At 35.5% G+C, this 12,684-nt stretch overlaps 1 protein-coding gene across 1 annotated transcript in view; it reads left to right on the top strand.

The window, feature by feature from the left end:
* NCOA3 (nuclear receptor coactivator 3) overlaps nt 1–12,684 on the top strand; it is a 79,500-nt gene that overhangs the window by 50,607 nt on the left and 16,209 nt on the right. The window contains exons 3-6 of the mRNA XM_074157592.1: nt 3,442–3,517; nt 8,086–8,193; nt 9,882–10,054; nt 11,760–11,860. Coding sequence (XP_074013693.1) covers nt 8,096–8,193; nt 9,882–10,054; nt 11,760–11,860 — 372 coding nt within the window. The 5' untranslated portion in view covers nt 3,442–3,517; nt 8,086–8,095. The remainder of the gene's footprint in view (nt 1–3,441; nt 3,518–8,085; nt 8,194–9,881; nt 10,055–11,759; nt 11,861–12,684) is intronic.

Raw genomic sequence — 12,684 nt, 5'->3', positions numbered from 1 at the left:
ATTGCTGTGACATGCAAACAGGGATGTATAGGAAACAAATTAACAAGTAATGACATTCCAAAAATAGAGCACACGCATTATTTATCAGAGGAACAGGAGACACACTCCGAATGTGTTCCACCTCTGACCATCCTTTAACTGAAAGTGTCCTGTCATTTTAATATATGCAAACTGAACGAGGCTCAAGTTAATTGTCATGTCTGAAAAATAGCCAAGGAGTGCATAGTGCTTACTAAACACTGCAGGGGAATTCGTAAATGAAACCTGACAAGGCCTGAAAAATTATAGTCTCCCTAAAATGGAACGTATAATATAAAAAGGATGTGTGCTGAGTTAAGATTATTTAACATGTTGCAACAAGGTGTGCTTCGCTGGCTACCACATTATAGATGGCACTTTTTTTTTTTTTTTTTTTTTAAACTGACAGCTCTGATTCAGTGCAGTCTCTGAGTCATTTATTACCTAGTAAATGACCTTTTTGGCTGAGGAGGTGGGGGGAAAAAAAGAGTGGGGAATGATCAAATGCGCATGTTTTGGAACAGTATTTTAATTAGTTATTGTACTGATGGAAGCGCTAAATTGGGATAATAAAGTATCAATACAATAAATATAATTTGCTGCTTGCTTCATAGTGTAAGTATAGCTGCTTTTATCATAAAAAATAAGTTTAGACTTTTTAGTGCAAAATAGTTACAGTACACCAAAACCTTTTTATTACCTCAGTGTACTTGAGTCTTGTTATCTGTTTCAGTAGTTTGTTACATTGTACTTTGAGATTCACAAAGCTGGAGTTAAGGTTCAGTGGCATTTTTTATCAGCTGCGTTTTTTCCCTCCCCCCCGGGAGGTTTAAAAACATGTTGTTTTAATGGATTGTAGTTTGAAGTGTAGTATATTGTATTTGATTTCTTTTTTTAAACGGGCACATTAATTCTCTCTGAAACATTTAATGAGGATTACAGATACAATCCTTTTTATGTCTTCTTTCAGAAAGGAACTGTTGTGTTTACCATATCTGGCACATCTAACTATGAATATATATGTATATTTTTAACCTTAAAAACAGTGCAGCTTTAGCTCTCTGTCATATTGTTGTCTGTGCCACAGGCAACAATATGGCTTGTCACTTAGCCATCCCATCCAAACTCTAATATAATCTTCTTACTTTTATGTGTGTTAAAAATTGGATGGAAAATGGGACCGTACGTACACACTTAAAATCGGTAGCCAGACCGTGTTGGATGCCTGGTTTCTATATGGTGTAAACTGAGTGTCTCTGTAGCTCATCCTGAAAGTGGGGATATCAGTCAAAGGTCACTATGTTGAGCTCATTGAGATCAAAACATGCCGAACGATGTTTTTGTATGAGCACTCTTGTTTTTTGGTTGAGCAGTTTTTAGACAGGAAATAGTATGCTCACGTGTTGAAAGCGGTGCTGGTGTGGGGAGAGCTGCTGGAGAAGCCCCAGCACAGCCCCAAACGCTGGATAGAAGAGTACTGCCTCTGAGCCTGGCAATCGCTTAGTACGTGGCTGCGCTTTGATACAGGCACTCTAATAACCTAAACTAATTCTCATGAAACAGAACAGAAAACAATGTTGAAATGAATTTTTTTTTTTTTCATTTAAAAAGTTGGCTGTTATCTCTGTTCTCAGAAAAGGAACCGTGTAGGTTTTGAGTAGCGATAACAGGGCTGAATGGTCAACTTTTGACATGTAAGAGTTCAGGCTTTCATTAGCAGGAAAAGACCATGTAGTGTTGTGAAAGAGGAACGTATTTTATTTTTTCATTTAAATGTCACCGATGATAACAATGTAATGACTTATTAGATTATAGAATTTTAATATCCTGTTTTATTTATACTGGTAGTAATATAGTATGTCTTATTTACTTTTGATATATGGCAAAATTTTACTCCAGTGTATTTGGTGTTAACTTTTTGGTTTACTGGGTAGGGGTTTCATCCCTACTTCAGGATGTTTTAATTTCATCCTGGTGTGTAGAATAAAATTTATAGGTTGCCCTGCCAGTTGATGGCTCTCACAGGATGGTCCTGAGCAGTGAATGCAGTTTATGCTACCTTTTTGTTTCATAGATTCTGTCCAGTGGAGACATCAGAAAATAACCCTTGTTTTGGATATAAGACATCTCAGTGATGGTAGATAGCAAGCTGCCACTGAGTGTAGTAATGGGTCTGGGTTAGCATTTTTACAGAAATGAACAGCTGAAGGATTTAATTTTCTGTGATGTCCAAATGTTTCTGATACCGCATCTTAAGATTTCTTAGATTTTTCTTCCTTTTTATGTGCTTTTGTTCTGGTTTCCATGATTAGCAGAGGTTGATTTAGCATAAAATGGTGTTATAGAAATCTTTAATTAGGAGACAATTTACTTTTGATGCCTACTCTTACGTGACCACATTGTCAATCAACCTTCTAATTGGTAATTCTAGTTCATATAAATAAAGCTACAATCAGTATTGTCAGAGACGGTTAAAACAGCAGATGAATGCATATGCAACCAGTTGATGTGAAAAGCTTCAGTTTAATTTCTTAAGAAATGAGCTACTTGAATCAAACTCCTTTACCTGCCTGCTAGTGATTACCTATTAAGTAGTCTGGGTAGAAGTATCAATTTTGAAACTCTTGATTTTGGATAGGACTATGGTGTGTGCTTACATGTGAATGTCTCATAAATATTTCCCAAGAGCAATTTATTTTTCTAATTAGCTTGAACAGCCTTTGCTTTACGTAGTGCTTTAAGCAGTTTTCAGTAAATCAATTCAATCACACAGCTGTTGTTTAAAACTTTTCCTAAGTTACTGTAATTCTCTATAGAGACCCAGAATTTCACTAATTAGTACACTTAATCATACCTTGTATAAAGCACATAATAATATGGATTAATCTTTCCTAGAATTTCATAGAAAAACAGAGTAACAGAAACCTGAGTGTTCATAGCTCTGAAAACAGTTTGCTATTCTCATGTACTAGTTATATACCAGGCAATGTGTACAGGCTGACACAGAGTGGCTACACACTTAATTTTTACTTGTCAGTCATAATGTCACAAAATAATTAATTTGGGGCTGCAGCTTTTTATCTGAAGATTTGAAAATTCGTAAGATCAAACATCTACAACAGTTTCATTATTGCTTCTAAAGTAAAAAAAAAAAAAAATTCATTTAGAATGAATATATTTAGTTCTTATATTGAAATCTGGCTTACTGGGTGGCATTTGTGATGTTAAGATTCACACTTTTAAGCTGTTTAGCGTATAACAGAGATGACAGTTACTTACAGTTATTGTAAGTGAGTTTTAAACTCATTTGACATTAAAATATCTCAATATTGAGTGTTTATTTTTTTGGTAATACAATTAATATTGGATGAAAAAAATTGAAAAGCAAGCACTCTTTAATGTACAGCCTTTTTTGTTTTTTAGGATGTGATTTAAAATGACTTCTGATTCTGAAGGTCCTCTGAAAAATATGCTGTGCTTGAATGTTTGCTAAGGACAAGTAAGTGACTGATTTTGTATTTGGACTGTATGTACCTGAATAGCTATTCCCTTACCATTTTTTAAAGCTACAATTTACAAACTGTACAAGTATATAAGAAGCATGATCTTAAAAAGAAGAAAAGCCGGGAAGGGAAGGAAGAAGAAAAAAAAACCCAAACCCCCTTACTTCACCACTGCCAGAAAGGAGTTTTCTAACTTTGTTTTCTTGTGGATTCCCATCTATATAAATGTGGCCAGTCTTATAACAAATGAATCTTTGCATAGTGTTGAGAATATTTTGTGCTGGAAGTTTCACTGGAAAGCTAACATACTTTTTATATATGTGTTTTTGAGGAAAATGTAAGTTTGAAATAACAAATTTTCATGAATGGAATGTCCTCTAGTTTTATTTATATCAAATACAATTTAAATATTTGGGGCTTCTCTTGGCACAAACCAGTTAGTTTATTATAATTTGCATCTTAAAAACCTGTGAATTATGTCTTGGTTTTTAGAAAGGACAATTATATTTAGTATTTTAACATTATATACAATTAAAAAAAAATCCAGACCGTGTTCATGGTTCATTGAAAAGGACTAGTTTGATATAATTGTTCATAATTGGCTTATTTTGAGGAATGCTAAGAGCCAATTTATGCTTTTTTCCTAGTGAGTTTTTCAAACAAGAAATGAGCTTGGACAGAAGAGCTTCCAAGCATGCAAGATACCATGAGTACATATATTTAGTATAGGGAAAACTTGATGGTTTCATGGGACCAGAGAAGTGTTAAACATGTTTTTGTGCAAATAATATGATATTTTTAAATAGTTTGGATATGTTTTAAATTAGTATTGTGTGGTTGTCCGTTGTGGGTTTTGTTTTTTTGTGTGTGTGTGGTCAACTATTTCAGCTAAACAAATAAAAAAACTGAATCTGAAGCATCTAATTGTTTATATTTTTGGGCCCCTGTTGGGACAAAACCTTCCCAGTTGCCACGTCCTGTTTGGTGAATAGATCTTTCATCTACAGCTGCTGAGAACATAGGCATGAGGGAATAATGCCTGAGTTAGAGAAGGAAACCAGTGCATTGAAAGACAAACTAGCAGAAAGTGATCTAATGAGTGTTAAGTTAGTAGCTTTCCAATTTGTGTGAGGGTGAGGAGAGCAAGACCAGGGAGGAAACTCTGCTGTCAAGCTGAAAATTTTCTGCTTAGTACTTCAAAGTTCTGTGCTTAGTACTTCTCAATGTCCGCTTGACTTGAAAGCTCTCTAGGAAATGGCTTTAGGAAATTTCCCGATTTCAAACATGCTGTATTGTCGACATGGGCATCCTTTTCTTGGGAGTCCAGGACAGAATTTTAGAAGATTTTTTTTTTTGGTCAAAATATTGAAATTCTGGCAAGTTGAAAAATACTAGTACTAAATGCTGATGATTTCTTGAAATTCGATGGTTTTGTTTGGAAGGCTGTACATGTATTGTTGTAATGGATGGATTAATAATTACTAGAACTTGTTTTACCTGAAAAAAACACTACCTTTTTAACAATCCATTTATGGTTTTCACTGAGAAATGAGCAGACTGGCACGTGAAAAGTTGCGAAGGACACAGACACGTGCACCTCATTAAGAAGGGCAAATGCTTTCTCAATGCACTTATTGATGAGCAAAAAGGTCTTTATTATTTTTTGATTTCTTCTTTCCTCTTTTTGATAAGTGAGAAAAATGTTGGAAAATTTAGGATTATATCTGTAAAGATAACTTAAATGGTAATGCAGAAGTATTTGCAAATAATCATGAAAGTTTGGAACTTTTCCTCAAAATGTTGCTGCCTTTGGTTCCACTCCACTGGTGGAGTCTCAGTATCTAGTGGTTCATTACTGCTACAACTGGTGGAATTAAACAATGTTTTGCTTTGAAGACTTCGAACCATCTCTTGTCTTCTTGGGTTTTCTCAAATTTACTTTAAACTTTGGAGGGCTCGCAACGTATTTGCTTCCATTCAGTTCTCTATTTCATACAAATGTATATACCTTTCTACATTATTTGGCAGGAGCTAGGGCTTTGGTTTTCCAAATAACGTTTGGAAAATTATATTGGACAGAACAAAGTGTGTCTTGTGTTACCTGTTTTCAATAGCTAAATGGATCAGAGTTTTAATATTTGAAAGTTGTGTTTTGGAGCTGTCTTGAAATAATGATTAACTTCAGGAAAACTCCCCAAACCCCCCAAAAGAGATTTTTTTCTGGGAAAAACATTTTAGCTTGTTAGAAATTATAGATTCATATTCAATGAACAAATATAACACTTGGTACTTTCTAACTGGTGATTTCTTTTATTATTAACTCAGTGAATAATGTGAGTTCTTTTGCTAATATTTCCTGTAGCAGGGAACTTAGTTTGGCTGTTAACAATTTGTACTGTAAATCCATCCATATTGGGAAGCAGCTTCTGTGATTTCCTTAGCTAAGCAGTTACAGAGTTGTTCTAGGCATTACATGCCTTCCCAGTTTGTAATGATACTCTTAGGGAAAGGAAAATACACGTGCAGGAACTCTGCAGCTTCAGGCCTGAATAAACTACCACAAGCTACTTGGGTGTAATAGTAGGGAAACAGCCTACACAAATTACCTAATTTTTCCTTCCTTCTCCAAGCTTCTATATTTAGGCACTGAAAGGCTTTCTTAAATAAAAGCAGGGTTATATTGTCTGATATGTATCATGTTTCTGAGACAAAATTTAATAAATTTGGTTTTCTATTTAATCATATTGTGAGTTATCTGTCAGTCCAGGTAGATGTTAAACCAGAAGTGACATTTCCATTCTAAATCATTTAATGCAACCCTGTTACCTGCAAAATTACATTCTGGCAAAATGTCTGTCCTAGCTCAAATTTTCAACTATTTGATGTATTTTAAATCTTTCCTCCTCTTAAATAGAATTTACTCTTGGCTTCTGACATACTTGCTGTGCCCACACCCTTCCTGAGCTGTCCTTAAGTCTTATATTTTAAGCTCTTCCTTTCTTTTTCCGCAGTAGCTGTTAACCCCGCAGCTCTGTGCTCTGCTGTGAATGCTGTTACAGGGGGAAGCACAATCCTGGAGCGTGTGTGTGTGTGTCACCTACAGAACGTGTGTCACTCTCGGGGGTCAGCCTTAGCTCTGAGGTCTGTAGGCATGAGGCCTTATGAGTCATATGTTCTGTTGAGTGTCAGACTCAGATAACGAGCTGCTTTTTGCACGATCACAGCCTGTGTATAGAATCTGGTTTGGAAACTGCTTAGTTGTTCAGTGAGTAGGTTTTCATTTGGTTGCTCATTGGGGAAGCTACCCCTGCAGTTGTTCGGTGCTATACTGTCATCTAGTGGCATAACAGTATATTTTTCTTGAACGTCACATAAGGTCGGCGGCTATAAATTTATTTCAGGGGTTTTTACCCTGGAGGAATATACGATTGAATAAAAGTCTTCAGGCTTGCTCTTCCATCTTTCTGTATATTTATTGGGTTTCATCTTACTCATCCTGGTTTTGTATCAAATACTTAGGTGTAAAACCAACTTCTTACTCTGCAGTCCCAATAACAGTATCAGCTATTGCAAGCGCACCCCGTGCTGCTTCATGCAAATATGTTCTTGTGTGGCTTTGCTCTTTCAGTTTAGACTTTAGAAAGAACTGAAGCAGCTTTTTTTTTTTTTTTTTCCCCACAAAGAGCTGGCAAAAAACCCAATCAGTCAAGGTTAGTACCTCAGAAGTGATACACACACTTCTCTTTTTTCTTTAGATGTCTTGTCCTGGCACCGCTGGTTGACCAGGTGCCTTTCTAAAGGGTTGGTTTTCTTTGCTGCAGGGGTCCACTGCTGACTTGTGTTCAACTAACTTGTTCACCAGGGTGCCCCCAGCCTGTTCTGCAGAGCTGCTTCAAGTCAGTTGGCTGCCAGGCTCTGACACCTTAATGTAAACTTCTTTTAGATGAAAGTGTGTCTTGTCTGCTAGTTGCTTGTCCTTGTGATATGTGGCTAGATGACATGAAGAAAAAAAAAGGGACATACAGAAAAGGAAATTTTGTTCAACATTTCTGTACTTTCAGTGTTCTGGTCGCCATTCCTTCATTGCCTTAGAATATCACTTGCCTTTTTCTTTAATGATATCTAACTTTATCCTTAGTATTTAACTATGTTTTGGCATAACATATTAATTTAGCACTTTCTTTTCAAGTTATCTAAACGTACATTAAAACATTGATAATCTTTTTATTTTCAGACAGATTGGAGCTATACGATGATCCCAATACTATGGTGCAAAACTTTAAACATCTCTGTTTGAATCAAATTACATTTATTTTTTACATTTATTTTTGCTTACATTGATATAAAGCTTTGTAAAACTGTGTTTTGGCAAGATACAAGGTAGATTTAAAAAAAAAAAGGTAACCAAGTATTATTTTTTGATACTAAAAAGTTATGTGGATTTCCAGTAAAAATACTGACTCATACATCTTATAAAAATAAATAACTTATCTGGATAAGTTCTCTGCATTTTAAATTATTGTTTTGAGAGGTTCACTCACAATTCTTATGTCATTGCTTTCAGTTGCTGATGCATGTTCAAGATGAGTGGATTAGGAGAAAACTCCTTGGATAGCTTGACCAATGAGTCAAGGAAGCGCAAGCCATTGCCCTGTGATACACCAGGTGCAAGGTAGGTTTATATAGATTTCTTTCTTTTTTGTATTATGAGTTTTTAAAATATTTTTCAAGTTTTCATTGCCATTTAAAGTTCTAACTAATCCTTTTGTTCAGTTGAAAAATTCTGTACGCCAGCTTCCATTGTGAAGATACGGAACTTTACCATTATGTGTAGATATGCCAAAGCTGATCAACTGTGCTCTGTAATTACATTCTTGTGGAATTCTTAATAGAGTGAGCATGTAAAGAATCACTGTTTGAAGCTGTGATTGCAAGGCAAAAGAAGAAAAACTTCTTGTTTCACAGAAATTTCAGAGGCAGCATTTTATATTTGGTAATAAATTTGGCAGGCCTCGTTTCAGGGGGTTATGCTCAGCATAGAACACTGCAATAAGGTGGAGCACTTGTTTTGAATTCCGTTTCTCCAGACTAGTTCTTTGCAAGCTCATCTCGAATTTTGGTGTTCCATGTCGTCCTGCCCCTCACTCAACTCTATCAGAGATCGTTATCTGAGGGAGTCAGTTTTCTGTCCCTTCCAACTTCATTGCTTTCCACCACATTCTGTGTTACCCTTGCATGTTCCTGTTCCCACAGAGTATTGTCCTTTATTAAATTTGTGTTCAGTTTCGCCAAAATACCAGGCATCGTGTGTACTTATATTTCTCCCTTTTATATATGTCCTCACAGTCCCATGCTAATTATCTCCATCATGCAACAGATTGTGTATGAGATACTCAGATTTTCCCACCATATGCCGTATCTCTTTGTGAGTGTCCTCCCTTCCAATTTCTCTTTCCTTTTCTCTAGTGTCTCTCTGTCTATTCAGGAATTCTGTTTTTCAGTTTGTCACCTGTCATTAACTTCCTTTATCTTTGAAGCCCCTGCTTTGTCATGTATTTGTTTTCTCCAGTATTTGTCCATGCATATTTCCTAACTCTTTCACTTGGTTTCTTCTGAAGGAATATTTGTTCTCTTGGTTCCTTCAGTGTGCCCATTCCTGCCCCTTCCCTTTCTCCCGAGTCCTCCTTTTCCTGCCCTTGGCATACTCTGTGTATGACACTGTTCTCTCTGTTGCTTTAGGCTGTAGACAGTGGCTTTACTCAGCACGTTCATCTATGTAGGAAAAGGAGTTTCAGAGAGAGGCTTTATTCAGCAACATTAGGTTGTCTGGGATTCTGATTTCCTTGGATGTTGAGATGGCATTTTTGTCCTGATGCCTAAAAATTTCCCGGAGGTATCACCTTCTGTAGTCATCTCGCTACAAGCAAACCAAAGGGATTTCATAGAATGTTAAAATTATATTTCATTTGCCTGATAAATTATAAAGAAATCTAAAGTAACTTTTAAGATTTAAAGTATATTTTCTGTATGAGTATTATAGTTTTATAATATGCAATTGCTATTTTCATTAAATGTAAAGATAGAGTAATCACAGGAGGAATTTTTTGATGAGTGACTTTCTCATATCCTCTTAAGATAAATGTGTACTTAAAATTCTTAGAAAAAAATCAAACCCCAAACCAAACAAGAGCACAACAAAACACATCCACATCCCCTTCACATTTATGTTTGCTGGAAGAATAACTACTACTTAGGTTTAATAGGTGAGTGTTACATGAAGTAAATTAAAGTTCATGGAGTGAGCCCAGCTTTTGTATATGACGGTGTGTAAACATATGAAATGCTGTTTTTGGTTCCTAGTCTGACCTGCAGTGGGGAGAAGCGTCGGCGTGAGCAGGAGAGCAAATACATTGAAGAACTGGCTGAACTGATATCTGCTAATCTGAGTGACATTGACAATTTCAATGTCAAACCAGACAAGTGTGCTATTTTAAAAGAAACCGTGAGACAGATTCGACAGATAAAAGAGCAAGGTACAGTTCCCTGCTAAGCCGAAAGAAATAATTTCATTTTCTTGTGATTCCTTTAGCAAAGCAGGAGTTACTTGGGAAATTGAGTACTGTTTTTCACAAGAGCATGTCACTGAGAAAGTCTTCAGACTTTGACTTGAACCAAACCTTTAATATGTTGTAAATAATTTTTGGTTTAAAAGTAAGCAAGTATTTACCATCACCTTTCTTTTCATTGGGAATCAAGGCTTTAAAACTTTGTATGGCCTTTCTTATCAGTTTCCTGAACATACTAGGAAAGCTTGAGATTGTCCACAGAGAAACTAAAACCAGATGATATTGTACCATCACCTGGTACAGAGCACCAGATACCCACTGCTGTGAAGAATACATACTGGTCTCTTTCACTTCAGGGGACTTCATGCTTAAAGTGACTTTAATGCTTTGAAATGAATTTCTTAAAAACTACCTGGTTTCTTATGGGGCATGATCCCAGTGAGATATATTAATTTTTATTGCTGTTTTTCCCTATTATGTTTCTGTGGATGTTGCTTTCTTGTGCTATTTAAGACATGCTTCCTAAATGTTTAAGTATTGGTCTCCAATATATTTAAAATGCATTTAGCTTGAGATCAAATAATTAAGTAGTGCAGTTGACTGTACACAGGGTATAATTAAGTCAACAAAGGAGAAAATAGCAATCCATCAAGTTTTGGTAATTTTTATCAGCTAGTGTAAGCCTAAGTGGTATAGTGATATATTTTTTTAACAGACAATTATATCAAAAACCTAATTTTTGAAATGTATAGTGAGGGGGATATATATAATTTTTTTTTTAACCCCTCCCTCCTTCCCCCCACCCACCCCCAAATGACTATAGTCTGCCAAGTGTCCAGATTCTCTTGGACAGTAAAGTATTAAAAAAACCCAAATGAGCTATGGTGTATATTTTACCTGTCTTGGTAAAATCTTTTGAAAACATGTTAAAATAATTCTAAAAAAAATTAAAATATCTTAGCTTCTCTTTTTAAGTTTTTCTAGCGTGATCTAGTATATTCTAATGTAATACTTCTGTTTCATGATAGACTTGCGTATGTGATAATCTTGCCTTAGGATGTTGTATTCCTCTTGTGGTCTGCTTAGTGAGCCAGCAAGAACCATAGAACAAAGGTTACAATTTGTTTTCAGGAGTTCTGCTGCCTGATGTGGATTCCCATTCCACCTGCCCCTGCAATCAATTTATTTAGGATATTTTGGTTCTTAAAATGTGATTTTATTGTATACGTACATACACACACACATGCACACATATACTAACATGAGCCAAAGCCTTGTTGTAGAACAATGGTGATGGTATCTGTGACCAACGATAATGGGATGATCAAAATAAAACCAGAAGGAAGAGATATCCTATAATGAGTGTTTAATGGCCATTCAAAGCGTCAGCAGGGATTCATCAGACAGATGATCCCAAAAGCAGCAGAAGAAATATTCTTCACAAAACAAGTTGATCTTTAACTGTTAAGCCAATTTATGTAAGCAAAGGGTTTGGTATTATTTAGCTGTGCTTTTTTCTGGTCTTAAGCAACTAACAATATATGAGTCTTCCTCTCTTATTCGTGCTTTTTGTTGGCCTTTATTCACATGCTTCCTAGAATATTAATGTAATATTAAAATTTGGTAATCATGTGAAAGGTTGCTTTACTGAAATGTATCCTTTGGGTTTCAGGAAAAGCAGTTTCTAGTGATGATGATGTTCAGAAAGCTGATGTATCTTCTACGGGTCAAGGGGTTATTGATAAGGATTCACTGGGACCTCTTTTATTACAGGCAAGTGTAAATCCCTATGGAAACAAATACTTAAGGCAGGTGAAAATATTACGATAAAGCCTGCAATCCTACAGTAATAAATGGCATGCAAGAACTATACATAACTATGTTTGAAAGGGGCAGGAATAAAATAACATTTTCTTAATTTTGCTGAAATTCTGTGTAGAAGAAAAGAGAAGAATAGCATTTGCCTTTTTCTCATGTTCTTGTGCTTTACTTTCTCCAGCAGTCATTAGCAAATCACTACGAAAGCAGTTCTTAGCAATAGAAGGAATATTTTGCTTTTTCTGGAGGATAGGCATTAAAATAAATGGATGAGGTTTTGCAAAGGCTAGAGGTTTGTGATGTGTATTGGGGGTTGTGTTTCTAAATTGTAAAGCATTTTAAACAAATGTTGCCATCAAGTAAAATGACCTAAGAATAATTGTAAAAAAAGGTGCATAGCAGATATTTTTTCTTTATGCCTAGAAAACCAATCCTGTATTTAAAAGTCCGTTAAAAAGCACTTTTGAAACTTAACTGTTTTGCACAGACATGGAATTTTTCTTTCTGTTAAGAAAATACAGTATTCTAAGATATGAATAGACTCTCTTCTCTTACCTTGTCACTTGCTGGTGCAAATAGCTTCATGTTCATGTCTTACGACTTGTTTCTACTGAATTTCTTCTTGTTTTAATTTGCCAGCTATTGAAATAATGTTACAGATTCATTATCTTGTGTTCAAATCAAGCAAGAATGAAACAAGAAGGCTGGTTATCACTGTGAAAGAGCTCCGTGGAGTAACAAATGAGCAGATTAATTTTTAATATTGAAATCATTCCTTA

The sequence above is a fragment of the Numenius arquata genome, chromosome 12, assembly GCF_964106895.1.
Source record: "Numenius arquata chromosome 12, bNumArq3.hap1.1, whole genome shotgun sequence".
NCBI classification, from domain to species: Eukaryota; Metazoa; Chordata; class Aves; order Charadriiformes; family Scolopacidae; genus Numenius; species Numenius arquata.
Note: the sequence above shows the minus strand (reverse complement) of the source record. Positions and strands in the feature narration are given on the sequence as shown.